The following is a 19,093-nucleotide window of genomic DNA, read 5'->3' as shown; positions in this document are numbered from 1 at the left end:
CCCATCTCCACTAGCTCCCCCTCAGACAACGACCGTCCTTGTGATGTTTTGCAAAAAAAAAAAAAAAAGTAACACCAACCCTCCACTGCCATGCCATCACAGCCACTATTGTACAGGGGCTTTTCTCAGGATATCCAACACCCTGGCAAATAGGGGATCCTGTTACGCATCCCGCTTTCCTCACTCGGGGAGCCAAAACAAGGATGGAAAAGCCTTTTAGGAGCTTTTCAATTAGGCTGATCACCTGATACAACAGCACCGTGCACCAGTCCATCAGCACACAGGGCCTTGTCAAGGATGCCCTGGCCTGAGTGCTAACTGGGCTGCTGCGTTCCCGCTAAGACCAAGCAGCACAAAGCAGAGTGTGTCCATAGGAGACCTCTCAACAGTTGTTTCCCCAACTGTGCACTTTGAAAGGACTCCACTCACTAAATCCGTTCCCCTGGTAGGAGGCTCATTAGAAGATTAAAATAAAGAGTTACCTCTTTTGCAGGATGAGGCCAGGACAAAATACGCTCCATTTCACTGGACTTGCTGATGATAAGCAGAAAGGGCCTCCTAAAACACCTCTCGCCACAGAAAAAGAGGATATTGGGTTCGTCCAACTCTAAATATATCAATAACCAGCCAATTCAACAACTCTAATACCAATCATCTTAAAATAGAATATATTTCTTTTTTTCTTTATTTATTTATTTATTTATACGGCAGCCATTAAATGAATAGTCAAAAAATAAGAGCCAACTGGAAGTTGTTACTGGAGAGACTTGAGTTGGAAGGAATGTAATGTCTCCCTGAGGCATTCAGCATTAAGAAACAAACAAAACAAAAAAAAACAAGGCATGAAAATTAATTCAATAATAAAAAATTGTCCAATGGGGAAAAGAGACTTAACAAGAACTGTGACAAATTCAACCCGCTTGGCCAAATCTTCGCCATAAATACCACAAACATGTGCGTCTCAGATGTCCAGATACGGTGAAGGCGAGAAGCGGGTGCCCAGCTAGTGCCGAGCGTCTTATTGACCATCATACCGTACCCCCTCACTCTCCAGCCTCCTGTGCCACTGGGGCCAGTCCACGGCCAGCAAGTCAGAGGGCTGATTCATGTCTGCCCTCACAGCCTCCAGCCACGAGGCTTCCTCTGCTCAAAGAACATCTTGGTAGGAGACATCATGCTATGCACCTATAAATCACTTCAAATAGTTATTAGCCTTTAAATCATTCCCAGTGAAGACGGGATGTTTTACTGTCCTTAAGAGAATGCACATGCTCAGATCAGACCCCCCTTGGCAGTCGAGACTAACTATAGCCCATTAAGCATGCTCCCGAACTAACTATCAATCAAAGCGGTCAAGAGAGTAACAATCATGACCTCGAAACACCCCTTGGTTAGGCCAGTTCTGACCATGACTATGAAACACAAGTTACATATACTTTTGATTCCACTTCTTTTTAAATTGAATAAAGAAATAGTTTAACATTATTTACATATTGATTGCAAAATTAAAAAAAAAAAAAATTCTCTCTTTTGTTTACAATGTTGACAACATGCAAATCGTTTCTCAACACTCAAAAGAATGAACTTAAAATGACACTCCAACTTAAACTTAACTTAAAAGCACACTCATGGAAATTATGGTTCTCAGACTGGATAAAGCCACAAGTGGATTCAAATCCCATTTATCATGTAAACAATACAAAGATTCTCAAACAAATATTCCCTCAAAGGCAGCAGCCCCTTCAATGGTAGATTGGATGTTTTGAAGTTCAAACCCCTGGTCAAACAGGGCATATTTATCTAACTTTATGTGACGTCCACACACGTTATAAAAAAATGATTGGAATTCCTAGAGCCACTAAAAGGTCGGATATGTTTTTTCCTGCGCCGCCATCTCCCATGTTCTCTCCTGAGTGGGACCGATGCTTGGGACCAAGCATTTAGGCATAGCTGAAATATCTCAAGATGAACTTTCCCACAGCATTCTTCCTTAGACCCAGTACTGAAGTCCTTCCAGACGCCTTTTCCCCTTCTTTAGGTTATGTTGCTGGGACCGTTAATAATCATAGCAAACTCCAACAGTAATCTGTCCATAGCCCAAAGTCTATATTTTACCAATCTGAGAAACGAATGGGTCACACTCCCTGCAGACAGCTAAAGGTTAAGAACATTGTTTGGACCAGAGCTAACCGCCAATTTCCCTTGTGAGGGCAGCAAGTACATTTTTTTGTTAATGTCAGTCTCTTAATGTTCAATGGGGGTTTTTTTTTTTAAACTGACTTTTGTTTATCTACGTCTGTGTATTAAAAAGTAAAATATGTCGGTATCCGACCTTTCTTATAAAGTCGCACTATACTGTATCCGTTAATCAACAAGGATTCTCAGAGGCACAGGAAGTGCATGAATAAGGAAGGAAACACCTCTATAGGAACTTTAACATCTTATTCTTAGGTATTTTTTAAATTTACTCCATTAGATATCCGCTTTGTGGGTGTGTATAACATTTAATTTATTTTTGCCTAGTCCTTGCATTCTAATAATTTAGGTTTTGAATCTAAATGAAGGTCCCTAAAATCAAAAGAGTTTACTTAAGTCAGACACCCCCTCTCTGTAATCTGACCTCAAAACACGGACTTCCACTTCTGCACCTTCTTCTTTTTGCAGATTTTTAACTGTACATTTTACACTCTATATAGATATGTTTATAACATATAGATATGTTTATATATATTTATATAGAAATAAGTTTCTTAATAATTATTATATGTTGTATGTAAATATGTTGTATGTAAATATGTTGTATGTAGATTTGGAGCTGTAACAGAAGTAATTTCCCCCTGGGATTATTAAAGTATTTCTGATTCTGATTCTTAACTATCAAGGTAATTAAAGTCACCGCTCCCATTCCTCCAAAATCATTATCTGTTGATGCATTTCTGTTTCCAAAATTAATAAATTAGTGGACAACCTCCATGAATTACATATGTGTAATGTTTTTCAATGGCAAATTATTCTCTTAAATAGCTGAGACTATAAAGAGAACTTGAGAACTTTGCACAATTTGGTGCTTGGCAAGCTGCAAATGACTGACAAGAACGACTGACTGATGACAGTGGAGAAGAGATGGAGACTGACCTGTGACAGCGGTCTGGATAGTCTGTGACTCTTCTCCTCTGGAGACCAAGAGCGCAGCTGCATGCTATGAATTAAAGCACACGTTATAATTATCAACCCACTGGGAATTACTAGTGATGGTTATCAAAGTTTCAAATAACACCAATGGCAACTTGATCTGAGTACATTTTCATTTGAACTCTGACCCACAAAGTGGCTCAGGAGCATTCCAAATGGGCAGAGAGAGAAAGAGTGGTGAATGTTCCACATTGTGGCCCTTTGTGGGTTTGAATGAAATCGGTGGAATGTGATATCCTGTGCACATTCTTTGTTACAACAGCACAATCCCATGGCTCCACTCTCTGTCACACTCGTACCTTTTCACCGTGTGGACCTGTTTAGAGTCAGGGAAGCAATTATTGTAACCCTTTGTCCTGAACAATCAAACTAACAACCCCATACACCAACTGTCCACCTCAAACACCGAGCACAGACACACCACCTGAGCACGGGCAGGCGCTACACAATTAAGTGATTTTTAGTACCTCTTGGTGACGGTTGGTGTCAGGCCGTCCATCCGTTTGCCATCAGGACTAGCAGGGGGCTCGGGAGTGTAAAGTCCAGGGGACAGGGATGCAGGGCTGGAGATGGTGTACTCCCTGTAGTTCTGGTTCTCATCCCGGCTCACCAGCACTGCTTCCTACATTAGGCGAAGGTCATCATGACTTATGTGACAGTAGCTTGGATGAAACTTGCTTTTTATTTTATTCTCTGTGTAGCTGGTGGAACAGTCAAAGGTGCAGACATTTTTTGATTTCGATCTGCAGTTATATTTTGGCAACATATCCTGAAGGACAACCAGAGGCGCGCATTGGTTTTCCATTATGAACATAAAGCTAAGTGACAGATTAAATCACAGACTTTATCGTTTGGACTTAGTAGCTGTCCCACGTTACAATAAAACACAAACTACCACTGATTTGCTGCAGGCTCCAACTGTGCTTCTCTCCCACCTTTAACTGTCCCAGGACCTCACAGAATCACACAAGAATGTTTCGCCTTGACTTGCAAATCCTTGTCAAGCAGGAACGCCACATAACATGAGAAGAGCTACTGAGGAGTTGTGCGGTTGAGTGGTAAAAAAAAAAAAAAAAAAAATTTCATTAGCTTCACAGGAAATTATTTTCAATATTATCATGTTACAAGAAGAGGTAGAGTGGAGGACACCAAGATAAACACATATGGAATGGAAGTGTGTCATCATTGGCCAAACGACTGCAAATAAACCGAGCTAACTATAGGCCGACCAAATCCCCCTGAGCAGCGTAGACGGTACCGACCTGAAAGCGTCCAGCCAGCTGCTCTGGAGTGGTCAGGCCATTGGTCTGTCCAGGGATGACTGGCTCACCTCTGTAGACACAGGACCAAATCAAAAGACATCACCACTGAACACATAACTAGAATCATTTTTAACCTGTATAGCCTGTGGGGAGAAAATCTAGGAAAAAAAACCCAGCTGAATTTCAACCATAAACCAAAGTTGTGTAAAACTGCTCATGGTGAGTACATGACACACTGAACAGTGTTATTTACTGAATGTAACTTAGCAAGAACTGCTGCTTAGTTTAACTTTAACTCAATGTTGAGATCCAAAATAATGAATATGGCTTCATTGCAATCCTACAATTTGATTATAAAATGGCTTATATTACAGAATTCAAGCGAAAAGTTAAAGAGAAAAGATAAATAAAGAAATAAAAACAAGAACCAAATATCTGCATCACAGATAATCCATTATGAGGAATAACCATTATAATTTCAGAGTTACTGCACAAGTACTTCTACAGCCAGATGCCAAAATGCAAGCTTCCCATTTGAAACTACTCTTCCAATGGGCCTGTTTCCAGCCAATGTCCCATTGCTGTAACGAAAAACACATATTTTGTACGCAATTCCACCATTGAACTTGGAAAATTGTGGCCAGTGTTGAAGCCAACCCAAACAGCCCCCCCCACTGCAGGGCCAGATGCCACCTGGCTTTGGGCTGAGCTTGGAGTAATGAGACGTACAGAACACACACCTCTGGTCGCTCCACGTACTGAAGGAAAATCGACTCTTTCTACATCGGTGGCTGTAATACATTACTTGGGAGAAATTATAAAAAAAAAAAAAAAAAGTAGCAAGACTGACTGCTTCCAATTGGGTATAAGCCAGATGGAAAATGTTCATCCTGGCATATTTTGTATTTTCTTTCTGCTTTGTTTGAGAACAGCTCCACTGACTACACTACATGACAAGACCACAGGAGAAAGTTATGGTTTAGAGACAAAGAGACATTCACAGGTAACAACCCACTATGTGTGTAACATTCGACCTCTTCCTGAAGGACTCCTGTACCCTGACAGACGGATGAATTGACTTGGGGTGAAAGGAGTCACTTAAATCTGCAGAAATGTGAACGAATGGCCTTGCTTTAAGTGGAGCAGGAACATAAAGTAAGTTGAGCAGCATGGCTAACTGTAAAATTCAGAGCATTCACAGACTGAGGTTTTCTAGAAGAGATATCTTCAAGCGACAACTTATCATTTAAAAATAAAATGATAAACATTGCTTCATCAGCAGGGATATATCATTCAGAAAAGCTTATGCGATAAAAGTGCACAAATGTTCACACAACAGTGCCAAAGTGGAAATTCTATTGTACAAGAAAGGCACTGTGGTTTAACCAAGCCCAGGAGCTTGTTGAATGGCTTCAGTTGCTGAGAACCATCGTATTTCATAGAGATCAGAGAGGGAGAGTAATGGTTGGATCAACATGACATCATGCACAAGAGGTCAATGAACAATGGAGCTCAAACAAGGAGCTTCCAACAAAGGCTGCTAGAAACATTGATGACAAGAAACTGTTGGAGCAGTTCCGTTATGCTTTTAGAAAGTAAATTGTGGGATAGCCTAGACTAATGGTATTACTTGGTGCGTCATGACTCTTCCACACCTTAAACCAAGCCTTGTCTATTCTTAGGCTGGCCTCATGACTGCCTTTTCACATATCCACCACTAGCTGGGTGGACATGATGAATACCTGCATAGATGCTGATCAAACCATAGTCACAAACTTGCAGAGCAACAACAACAAGCAAATCCCTGTCTGCTTTTGTAGGTACAGTACATATGTTTTATGACTGGCATTAGTGAGGGAGCTTGTCATTTCCATGTGCAGAGCGAGGTTTAGGAGGTGGCAAAGCTACACAGTGCCATTGTTCTGGGCTCACTGTGTTGTCTGTGGCTTGAAGGGAGACATGAGGTCAGCAGGGAAAAATCCACTAAAATGGACCTTAGGCATCCAAGGAGGAAGTATGAGAGCGAGGGAAGGGGGGCTAGTGAAATAAATGAGAATTTGAAGAAAACCTTTAATTAAAATGCCAGCCAAGAACTGTCTCAATTTAAAAAAAATAATAAAGTAACTTTATGGAAACCAACTCCCTGCTATCCAAACAAGGTCTTGGCAGCCCTTGACAGAGTTTATTAAGAAAGGGGACCATGCAAGAAAACAGTACATAGTAGTGTAGCTCTGATGAACATTGGCGTTTCCCCTGATTATAATCATCTGTTTGTTTATAGGGAGTCTGGTTGATAAAATTGAAAAACTGTATACAGTATGGAAGGATGGAGGCTAGTTTGACTGTTCCACATGTAAGCTAGTCATGTAATGTTGATGTCATTGTAACCACAGTGGAACCAAGTGCCCAACGAGGCCCATTTGTGATATGTATGCAAGTGGACAACGTAAACGACAGATTGCAACCTCAGGCATGGATCAAAACCCAAACATCTCCGCTCCCTCTGTTCCACAGTGACCAGCGCCCCAGTCTACCTTTTTACCACCAGCTGCAGCTGGGTCTTGGAATTCTTAATCTTGTTCTGGGCCTCCACATTAAGCATATCGGCTGTGTTTTCCCCGTTGATCTCCAAGATGATGTCACCGGGCTGCAGGGCTGCCTGTTCTGCCTTGCTGCCCCCGTTGACCTGTTGAGCAGAGGAATGAGCTTCGGTTAGGTTCTACCACTCCCGGTCCACACACAGAGCCCTTCGGGGAAGCCATCCATCTAGCAAGCAAAAGCAGCTCCGTGTCTTATGGTGGCATATTTATCAGTGGTGGACGTGTGGTGCTGATGAAGGGAAAATGTGAATGAAGGCTGTATTTGATATAGACTTGTAGGTTCACATATTACTGCAGATGCTCCAGGTTTATTTCTCTCCACAACTCATCTTTATACTGCATAATGTTGGTATGGGAAAGACCCCACTGAAAGATATCCCTGTGAATCACACATGTGGAACTTTGTAGAACTCCTCAACAGTGGAGAGGTTCATGACACCCTAGGGAAGAAGCCATTAGTGACACAGAAGCTGGTGGTTTGACTGGGCCTGACCTTTGCCACCAGCCTCCCCACACATCAAAGCCAATGGGATACAGACGGCATCAGAGAATTCCACACTAATAGACCAGTACACACCACTCAAAATCCCAGCTTGGTTCTTGCAATAAGCCATAACCACATAAACATAGAACAACAAAGCAGGCTCTACAAACATGAGAGAAGCATGACATTGTCCATCATCAACACTTGCCCATACAATTAAAAACAGACACTGGCGATAGAATAAAGAATACCGCGTGCAATAATTGTGTGCAAAATGCAACACAAAAAGGATCAATGGGGGTGAATATCCTTCTTCCAACATCTCCAGAGGGAAATGGCTGAGCATGGAGAGAATGCCAGTCAACAAAATGCTCGTCAGTTTGGCAAAATAAAGGGCAGAGGTGCCATGTCTGTGGGCTCACTCAAGAGGGCAATTAAGCGTTGCTGTGGCGACATACAATAGCGCATGCCTTTTCTGATCAGGACATGCCTGGTTTCACATAAACTAAGAGTTTCTTTTTTTTTTTCCAGGGTCTGTACTCTAACAGGAACAAGGCAGCTTCGAGACCAACAGGAATAAGAGGGGGGCATCCATGTTCTTTCCGTGCCGAGTGCCAACTACTTTGGATGGCACAGGCCAATGGAGGAGATGGGGGTGGGAGGGCATGCCTCTTCTCCAACTGCGTTCTACATTCTTCTCTCAATGACAACCCTTACCCCCCGCTTGAACCCCTTTGACTTAACACAGGCTGTTTGATATTTGAGACGGGGAAACATGCTCCCGTTGTTTGCTAGCAGAAACAAAATGCCCATTAGTTGTGAGTTTTGAAGTTGTGCAAACATTAGCGCCTTTGAACGCAACGGGGCTGGAAACTTCTGGGAGGGGTGGAGCGGGGCTGTAGTGGTGATTGTGGGACCAGACAGTGGGTGGGGAAAAAGTCCCTGGCACACATCGGGCTGGTCTGGCCAGGGCTTCCTGATCATGTTTATTGTGCTCTGCTTAGTCGAGGTTTCCTTTTCTTAAGCAGTAGTTTTTCCATCGTAAAAAAACAAAACAAAAAAAAAAAAAAACAACAAGAACAGTCTCGAGCATGAATTAACAGATGCACGTGTGTGTGCATGCAATCTGGCACAGACTGCAATAAGGCATGTTTTTGTGAAAAAACCAAACACGCATAGGCGTGCACCCTCACATTCACACACAGCTACATCCCATCGACACTACAAAATCAGGAACCCAACCCCCCCCACCGACCCCTCCACCTTAACTGTAATCACTAGTTTCCTTCTAATGTATTCGACTTCCATTCCACTCTGACTGGCCTGGTAGTCAAGGAAACTGTTGCGAAGAAGCCCACAGACAAAAACAAAGACAAGAACAGAGAGGTAGCACAGGGCTTAAGGAAGTTGCCTTTGCATGACATGTCATTAATGGCTGTGTTTTGACAAAAACAGAGGATGTAGTTTGATATGGTGTGACTGGCCCGTTGGAGAGTACCTTCGACACCGTGATGGCCTTCTTGAAGTCCCTGCCTCCGAATATTCTGAAGCCCCATGGAGAGGGACCAATTAGGTTCACTGTCAGCGCCATGGACTAATAGGGTCAGCACTCACTCTGTCAAAACCCTGGAGGGAGGAAAAAAAAAAAAAAAAAAAAGAAATGTAGTCAATACAAAGAAGAATGTACTTGGAGATCTGCTGCAAGTATACACCTGTGTGTGTGTGTGTGTGTGTGCGTGCGCGCAAGTCATTTCATCAGATTCGGTCTCCCAGTCAGTCATTATATCAGGTGAAAGAGTCATCATTTGCATAAGCCCCCTTTTATCTCCTCCAACTCTTCCACTGGCCTAAGATGTCTTGACACGGATTGTGTAACCACATCAAATAGGAATGGGAGGAATCTCAAACCAAAGACACATGACTAAGATTGCAAAAGTGCTTGCTAAGCCAGCGTTTCATTAAATCCAAATGTCCTTTTTAGGTTGAAACAAGAGCGTAAGGCCAGCAAAGGAGTGGAATTACTACAGTGTTCAAAGCATCCAACATTTCAGTTGATGCTCTCAGTAATTTCCCTTAATGAGGATATTTTATATTGAAATGTAGAGTGTATATTCACTGCTTTTGCTTCCCTTTGAGTCTCTTGATTGTAAATCTTGGGGATTTGGTCAAGCTACGAGAGATGCCTAGAGCAACACCACAGTGAGATCTTAAGGTTCTGTAGTTTGGAGGGGTGCTTTTCTAAAAAATGATTTGATGGAAGCTCTGAGAACACTTTTCGAAAAAGCGCAGAGAGAGCCCACTGTTCTGTGCCATCCTTATGCCATAATGCACTATATTCACAACAAGTGTCAGCGGGGGCAGCCAGATTGGCAAAGATTACAATGTAGTAATACATGGTTGGAAGCTATCTCATACCTTTGGACCTAGCAGGCTGCTGGAGCTGTCTGTATTATTCCAAACATATTTAGTTACAGCCCCAAGTGTTGTTGAAGCTAGGATGGCTCCTGAGGAATGATGGAGCAGCAAACCGAAGATGAAGTGGTGCAACAACCAATGGGAGTTGAGCTTACAAAAATGACCCATGGCAAATTGATAATTGGAGATAATGGCTCTGTCTGAGCTACAGTGCCAATTAGATTTGCTTAAGCAGACCTCTTTCGTGATTATAGGGTTTATCTGTTGGCTTTACCGTATCTCTCGATTAACAAACACAAACAGAGCGACATATATTTACTTTGTTTAATTTTATAATACTTATCCACCCAACTATTGTTTTCCTTTCAATATCTATAATGTTTAGATGCGAGGTCCAAGGCTGCAACTAGGAGCTTTGATAAAATATAGTCAGTGTGTTATCAACACTGTGTGACCAGCATGTGCAACAATACTAGAGATACATTTATATAACCTTTTCTTTTCATTCCTAAAAACAATAATATAGAAATCAGATGTTTTAAGGAGTCAGCCTGGAAAAATGTAAACAATATTAACATCAGACAGGGTGATGACATTTATCACACAATGCCACTGGGAATGACGTCTTCCACAAGGCCAAATTGTTCATTAGATAAAGCACAGGAAGCGTTATACTATCCAGGCACAGTCCTACAGTATACTGTAGGTTGTTGTGTGCGTTTCTTATCCACAGGTTGGATGAAGGCAAGAAGAGACTCCCAGCAGACAGGTTTTGCAGATGCACACTATTTCATACATTGCGTGAGACAACAAGAAATACTTTCAGCCAGGGTTGCATTGAAAAGATTTGCGTTGAGATTAACTGGATATTATAAAGAGAACATTTTAAATTATTTTTCCCCTACAACTCCCCAAAAGCATCCAATTTCTTTGCATTGTGTTCCTGTTCTCTGTCTTAAGGTAAAGATTCTGCAAACAAAATTTGTCCATGTAAAAATGTATATTAAGGAACTCTATACCGCTGTGTTGGAATATTGCTTCATCATCATGCCTTACTGGAGTGACCTTGGCGACTGATAAATCATGCAGCACAATACACTGTGTATTTTGAAAAACACAGCACATATACATAACCTTCATTTAGTTAAGACAAGAGTAAAGCCTATATCATCCTACATTGTCTGAGCAATAATGCAGCTCTAATTATATAACAGCCTGAGTTCACTCTCATATTAAGCATGAATCACAGAATAATTTACATACACATTCAAATTAGGAAAGTCCAACAGGTTTTACTAAAAAGTCTATAAATGGCTGTCAAAAAAAAATAACAAAAATGTAGCAGGGAAAGCACTGGGAAAAAAAACAATTCAGGGAAGAGGCATTGCCTGGTTGAGAACCAAGTGCTGAAAAATTGGAAGTGGCGAAGGTGTAGTAGTGGCGTTTGCTGTACCACCCCAATCCACCCCCTTCCCTCCTCCTCTCCACGCAAACACTGTCCCATTTCAAACAAGCCTGTCTGTACATTCCACAAGTGTTTGGAACAAGCAGCTCAGACCTAGTTACTCATTAGCAGACTGGGCCAATTAGCAAGGTTACTGGTCTCGCCATCATTAGGCTCCGTTAATTGTTGCAGCATCCACAAATGCATGTTGCTGTGATAATGACAAGGATGCAGCCCGGCGAAAGTTCCCAGCCGTTGGGGACTCCCAATTACTTCAATGTGCCGGGCTGCATCATCTCAACCCTTAGTGGAGCAATTGTCAACTATCTAAGCACTGTACTACGGCAGAGCTCGCAACCATCCGCCCATTCAGAATCACAACAGATAGAGGAGAGTATCACTTCTGCGGGAGGGCAGAAAAAAAAAATGTCATGGGGATTAAGATTAAGACGCCATGGTAGGGCTGGGCAATAAAATCATATAACTTATTGTGTTACAAAGTAAGGGTCCAAAGATTTCCTCACTGGGATACTCATTGTCAATAAATTGACATGAGGCTTGGAACTTCACTTTGAATTGAGTCACTGTGATTATTTTGATAATAAATTCCTTCACATGCCTCAGCCCTGCACCAAAGGTCTCAACACTGTTTTGGTATTGGTTGTCTACAGAGCACAGCAGTGTGATGCAACTTATTGGCCAATAAAGCAATTACCAATCAAACAAGAGTTTGTGGGTACAATCATGAAAAATAAAATATAATTAAAAATATTTTAAAAAAATTGTTGCACTTCTAATTTGGCAGGGACCATTAACTTGACCCCAGTCAGAAGGATTACAAATATGAATGCATTACCCCTAGCCATCGCCCAGGAGGTCCACAGAGGGTTGCCGGTCATGGAAGCTAAAATAATATATAATAGAAGGTCACGGTCAACTGTTACAATGAACTACTTCATTATATATTGATAGAGCACGGAGTTATATTTATGAAAAGCAATACTATATGCACTAACCTTATCATGCAGCCAAATTCATAAGATAGTCTAAAGGAATATGACATTCTAAGGAATTGTGGCAGCTGACAAGAAAGAGATTAAGAGTTAGCAGTAAGCATTGCTCCATTGTCCAGTTCTGACGCTTGCGTGCACATTGTAGGCCCTTTCGGCGGTCCCATACGCAGCGAGCTGTGATGCACTGCCAGCATGAACTTTCTCGGCAATTTGTGCTACAGTAGCTCTTCTGTGGGATCGAACCAGACTTCGCTCCCCACGAGCATCACTGCCCATGGGCGCCCATGACCCTGTCGCCAGCTGTTTGGTGGTACGCAGTGGTAGGTACTAACCACTGTTTACCCGGAACACTCCACAAACGTGCTGTTGCCTTACGTTATGCATATGTTGCCGTATGCCATCTTCACAAAAAACTAGGCAGATCATGTGTTGCTTGTGAGGGTTAATCTAACTATAAAGGAAGGAATCTCTGTCTATCTGTACCGATGGATGGATGTCATTTGATTATCTTGACAACTGTTAGTCCAATGTGTCGAATCTGGTGCAATTTAGACACGCAACAGGTGTAATAATAATAATAATAAACAGCGAACACCGAGCCAGCGGGAGGCCAGGCTTCCCGTGAAAGCAATCGGCCTGTTCCGAACAGGCATGTGTGTGCCCTGTCCTACTGCTACTTGCCTCGATGCTGCTTAAGGAAATAACCATGTTGGAGCACCCCTGATAGACATATGATTAATGAGAGGAGGAACTGCGCCTCAGAACACCAAGACAGAAGGAATGGCATGATTCATATAGCAGAAGCAATTATTTTTGAACTTAAAAGGTTTGGCTGAACTTTGATATGAAAGAACATTCAGAAATCGACCAGTTTGGCTGAAGGGGAATGTTTTTGGTATGAATCATAGGTCACTCCAAATGTCTTGATCGTGGCCACCTGGCAGCGTGCACGTCTCCCCAGCCTGCGCGAGTGGCGGTGTCAGACTTGTGGCGCTTCCCAGACAGTTAGGGATGCACAGATAGCGATATCAGGTCCAGGACTGTTCCCATGTACTCATCAAATGCTCTGGTAATTAAGGAATGTCACTTCTGCATTGATGTTGCATCTGATCACATTTAAACAAACAGAGTAAATCAAGTATCTAAAACACAGGGTCTCCAAGTCTGTAAAGTTAATATTATTGAAGCTTAACATTTCAGTATTCCTTTCGGTACTCTATTGAGAGGTGGCCAACCAGGTATGAGTACCAAGTACTCACTAAGTATACAGTTCATACTGTGAGCTTTTCCAGCCTTCCACTGAGGTGTTTCCAAGTGACAGGTGCCTGCTGGAAACACACCCTCTGAATAAAAAGACAAAAATGTAAGAGCAAGCCTCTCCCTGTGTTGAATAACATTCTTTGCGTTCACTGGTCACACCTCGGAGGTCAAATATACACCGATCAGCCACAACTTAATCACTGATCAGTGAAGTGAATAACATTGATCATCTCGTTATATGACACTTGTTGAGGGGTGGAATATATTAGGCACCAAGTGAACGGTCAGTTATTGAAGTTGATGTGTTGAAAAAAGGAAAAATGGGCAAGCGTAAGGATCTGAGCGACTTTGACAAGGGCTAAATTGTGATGGCTAGATGACTGGGTCAGAGCATCTCCAAAATGACAGGTCTTGTGGGGTGTTCCCGGTATGCAGTGGCTAGTACCTACCAAAAGTGGTCCAAGGAAGGACAATGGGTGAACCGGCTACAGGGTCATCGGCGTCCAAGACTCCTTGATGCACGTGGGCAGCGAAGGCTAGCCTGTCCGATCCGATCCCACAGAAGAGCTACTGTAGCACAAATTTCTGAAAAAGTCAATGCTGCTATAAAAGAAATGCGTCATAACACACAGTGCATTGCAGCTTGCTGCGTAGCCGCAGACCGATCAGTGCCCATGCCTGTGCCCTGACCTCAGAAATTGTTCAGGAATGGTGGTTGGAACATGACAAAGAGTTCAAGGTGACTTGACCTCCAAATTCCCCAGATCTCAATCCGATCAACCATCTGTGGCATGTGCTGGAACAACAAGCCTGATCCATGCGGGCCCCACCTCACAACCTACAGGACTAAAAGGATCTGCTGGTAACTTCTGTCTTGGTGCCAGATACCACAGGACACCTTCAGGTCTTGTGGAGACCATGCCTCGACAGGTCAGAGCTGTTTTCGCATGAGGGGGCCCTGCACAATATTAGGCAAGTGGTTTTAATGTTGTGGCTGTCAGTGTATCTGCCGTCACTAAGGTGATCGGAAAATATCACACATTAACAGATGCAAGTAAAGCACAGCAGAGAGGGTGTTGGGCGATAAGGATGTGCAGTGACTAAGATGTCGTTTCTTGGGACACCAATAGCCGACTTGTTGCCATAATAATTAGAGAGAGATTATTTCTGTGGGTCCCTCCCTCGTAAAATGGGATAAATCCCAGGCTAAAGAATAGAATCTCAAAAATAAGATTAAAGCTTGAATTGCATAAAAAAAAAACTTTTTAAAGTGTCTCTTTATGACCTGGACTGGTTCCCACCATGATTTTCAAAGATGCATGTCATAATCCCTTCTGATTTTCAGGCAATCGGAGGACATTTTCCGTTGTTTGTCACTAGCTGAACTCACTGAGTCCAGTACCGTCGCTTCACTGTACCACCATTGTACTATCCAGTACACAGACAGAAAATCAGAGCCAGGACACTCAATGTTAATGACATCATTTTGGCTGAGTAAGGTCAATTCCATTACTAATGGCAATGACAAAGTTTATATTTGACCACAAAGACGTCATTGCATGTAGCTTTAAATTTACTTTGAGGAATCCCAACATCTTGGTCCAGGTTACAAAGTTCAGTCATGCACCGACCAAGTCTCTCACAACAGCTGTTAATTGCTCTGCACAGTACACTGGATTGTGGTGTTCCATAAATGCAATTCCTAACAAGCCAAGGACAGTGAAGTACTGGCTCCACTTATCTCTCCCTGCGTCTGTATCATCATCTGGAGATCATGTTACCACTATTCACTGCTCTCCGCTGTTCTGCAATCAGGCCATTTCACCACATCCTCTTCATGCACCATCCAGGCTCCCGTGTCACAAAGAACCAGGCGGAGGGAAGTCCACTCACTTTATTTAAGTCTATCACATGAACCTTGTTAAGTATCCTGTTGCACTGATGTCCCTCACTTCATTCATAATCTTCTTTGATGCTGGGTGCTATGTAAGGGACAAGTGCTGTGACTGTTGCATCTCTTTTTACGGCTTCGGGTGAGAAGAGGCATAAAAGTCAAAAGCCTTGATACAATACTTCTGCTTCAGCTAGGCCGAAAGACTCCAGCTTCCCAAATACAAGAGCAGGCGGTTTAGAGAGCTTCGCATTTGAGTAGATTGCACAGCTAATGCCGGGATCCGACTACACAAATTCAGCCAGATTTTGACACGATTTTCTAGTCGACAAATTTCCAGTGTCGGGCCCGAATATGAACTTCGGGGACGACGAACGGGCATCTTTGCCCCTTGTAGTGTGACATAATCGAAGAACAGCGACGTGGCCTCTGTGATGCCCATCGACACCCTGACTGAAAGTCTAGCATGTCAGAATTTTTGGTATTTTCCTGCCTAGTTTGACAACTCCTACGACAATTCATTCCTTGACGTTAACCAAATAGGATGACAGAGTGCTCTCTGGTGCACATATGAAAAAATTCCGAAGAGGGACGCTGCCATTGCTGCTGTCAGGTGGAACAACGAAATCGAGGAAAGGGTCGTTGAGCAGGGGCAACAATACCCCTGCCTTTTTGCTGCTTCCTCAAGGGAGTACCATGACAGAGTAAAAAGAGATAAATATTGGCGAGAAATAGTGGCGGCACTTCAGCAACCCGGTGAGTAGCTGGTTAAGCTATTCTAGGTTATCATTCTCCAGGTGGGGGTGTAGATGAGGGCGGAGCCTGGGTAGAGCGTGCAGGAGGCAGGATGTGACACAATGACGCTGCAGAGTTTTAGAATACCCAAGATGGCGGTTTTAGGCTACCGACTTATCTTTTTTGGTGTCTATACTCCATGTATTTGGACATAATATAAACAAAAGCGTGGAAAGGAATATAAAGGAAAGTAGAACAGAGTACAACGCAGCTACGCTTCATGCTCGAAGAGCCCCACGAAGGTAAATAGCTGGCGCATGATAGAGATGTCATCAAAACGCAACATACCCACTCGCTCGCTGTGAATGCTCAAGACAATTACCTGCTCTGTTCGCACATAACGCTCAATCAGACATTTCACACACTTTGTACTCGGGTGCTGGCTGGGTAATGTCCGGTCCAAATGATTTGGACATTTGTGTTCACATACAGCTCCTCCAGGTAATGTCTGGATAATTTCAGGGTTGCAGTGCATGTGTGAAAACAGCTTATATTTGATCAGGTCGTACTTGTAGTGTTTCCAGTCTCTGGGCCAAGACTCGGCAAGAATTAATGGCACTACGATTGTCTTGTCTGACATGGTGACCATCGTGAAAGGCAAAAATATTGTGTAGTCTGATCCTGCCATTAGACACACTGATACAACTTACTAGCAGATACTGTCTCAAAGCGGCATAAATTCTACTTATAATGCGGCCAACATTTATAGAAATATGAATTAAACTCCAGGCTGGATATAATTGATACATTTCTCAAACTTCAAGGCAAATGTCAAAATGGGTGAAATCTTTCCACAGTGCCAAACGCCAAATGTGTTGGCCATTTCCCCTACTACGCTCTGAAATCTGAAATGCCAGGGCTTTCTTCAGTCCAAAATTACATAGGTCTGTTTTTGGTTCCTGGACGGACTTTTTTCTAGATGTACTAAGTTAACGACCCAGCACATTCATTGAAAAAAAAAAAAAAAAAAAAAAAGCATAGGCATCAGGAAATGAGCACAATTGAATGGAGAGGAGGGGAGGCAGAGCAGGCACATGAAAGACAACAGGGCATGATCACAATGGACCGGTACACAAACAGTCAGGGGGCTGGTAACACCGTTTCACTAGGATTGTTCTAGGGTTAGGGGTTTCAAAAAAGGCTTTAATGGCTCTAAACTCTGGACGGAGGACCACCTAAAAAAAAAAAAAGAAAGAAAAAAAATTGTGTATACTATACCTGCTTATGATGAATTGCTGTGTATGTAACCTGCATATACTATTTTATATATTAAAGCCTTGACGACAAAAAGTGTACATATCAGGACGAAAATAAAATTCACCCGCGTAAGTATGGTTGAACATACCGTTCTGAACATACATACATACATACATACATACATACATACATACATACTGTAGGAGAATATTGAAGAGTGCAAAACTGTTCATTCCGCGGGCCACCATCAATTCCTTCACGGACCCCTAGAGGGCCGCGGACCGCGTTTCCTAATGAACCACCCGGGACCGTGATTTAACGCGCGTTATCGCCTCCGGGGTCCGCGTATAACACTTAAAATATTTCCCCGACATGTTTTGAGGTGACCTGTCCTGGAGGAGCGGTCACGTCTAGACGGCGGACGCGGTCGCGGAGGAGGGAGGGAGGAGGAGGAGGAGGAGGGGGGTGGAGAAAAACACATTCCTGAAGAGCCGCGGCTTGAACTTGAACCGTAATAACGACCGAGTGCGTTCTGAGCCTTCACCCCGAACCGAGCACCCCGCGTGGGAGCGGCGGGGCAAGTATTTAATGACCTGGAGCTGAGCACAAGTGATGAAATTATCAACTGACAGCAAACTAAGTCAGCAGGGTTTTGAACGGGTTTTAACTACACAACGTACCTGCCCTCCCATCCATCACGACTGTCTACCCACGCACGACTCACGCTAGGTGATTATATATATATTTTTTCCCCCGCCCCTTGACAAGATTAGTGTTGTTCTGAAGAAGTTAAATACTTATAAAAGGAACAAAAAAAAAAAAAGTGGAGAGGTTAAAAACAGCCCAATAAATAAACTCAAACGCCTTCTTACCACGCTGTGTGGACGGGAAGCCTCGACACCTGTGGCTCCTCCAAACGCCCACAGCTTCCAACGAAAGAAAAAAAAAAACCCCCCAAAAAAAAAACCCCAACCAACAAACGAAAAAAGCTGAAAATAATTCAAAAGAAATGTAATCCACAAGCAAAGGAGGAAGGAAAAATAAAAAGCGGAGGGGGTGTGGGGGGGGGGGGGGGGTAGAATTTCACTTTCTGGTCCCGGCTCGACCTCCCGCGCACTGGTGCTCCACGCAGCGCTGGCTGTGACTGAAGTCCTCCGGCGGGAGCCCGAGCGAGTCGTGGAGAAGTCCAACCAAAAAGATCGCGGAGCGGGTCTTTCATTTGAGGGACGGAGCTGGAGCGGCGGCCACCCCGGGGGGGGGGGGGGGGGGGGGGGCGTGGGGTGGGGGTGGGGGGCGTGCGCAGCGGGGACGCGCGGACCGTGCCACGTGCCGCGATCACAACAGAGCGCCGGGTGGGGGGGGGGGGGGGGGGGGGGGCGGCGCTACCGGAGCCGCTCGTTGTCGCGCAGCGTGCGGCGGCTTTTCCCTTGTTTACCTCAAAAATCACGACATCAACGACCCCCCCCCCCCAAAAAAAAGGCTCCACGTTGTAAAACATATATTTGATTTAAGCATTCTTTTTTTTTTTTTTTTAGTTGAT

At 43.5% G+C, this 19,093-nt stretch overlaps 1 protein-coding gene across 2 annotated transcripts in view; it reads right to left on the bottom strand.

The window, feature by feature from the left end:
• The window catches only part of pdlim2 (PDZ and LIM domain 2 (mystique)), a 33,547-nt gene extending 15,015 nt beyond the window's left edge, over window positions 1-18,532 (bottom strand). The window contains exons 1-6 of one of the 2 annotated variants that reach the window (XM_080003652.1): window positions 18,426-18,532; window positions 9,037-9,164; window positions 6,989-7,140; window positions 4,455-4,524; window positions 3,660-3,814; window positions 3,136-3,199 (exon numbers count right to left, since the gene is read on the bottom strand). In XM_080003652.1, the coding sequence (XP_079859778.1) occupies window positions 3,136-3,199; window positions 3,660-3,814; window positions 4,455-4,524; window positions 6,989-7,140; window positions 9,037-9,129 (534 nt within the window). In that variant the 5' untranslated portion in view covers window positions 9,130-9,164; window positions 18,426-18,532. Of the gene's footprint in view, window positions 1-3,135; window positions 3,200-3,659; window positions 3,815-4,454; window positions 4,525-6,988; window positions 7,141-9,036; window positions 9,165-17,747; window positions 17,886-18,425 lie in introns of those variants that run through there. The other variant, XM_080003653.1, reaches the window with a different exon arrangement.
• Between the last annotated feature and the right edge of the window lie 561 nt (window positions 18,533-19,093).

Source organism: Zeus faber (genome assembly GCF_960531495.2).
Source record: "Zeus faber genome assembly, chromosome: 7".
NCBI lineage: Eukaryota > Metazoa > Chordata > Actinopteri > Zeiformes > Zeidae > Zeus > Zeus faber.
The sequence above is the reverse complement of the archived record's forward strand: the minus strand, read 5'-3'. Positions and strand labels throughout refer to the sequence as shown.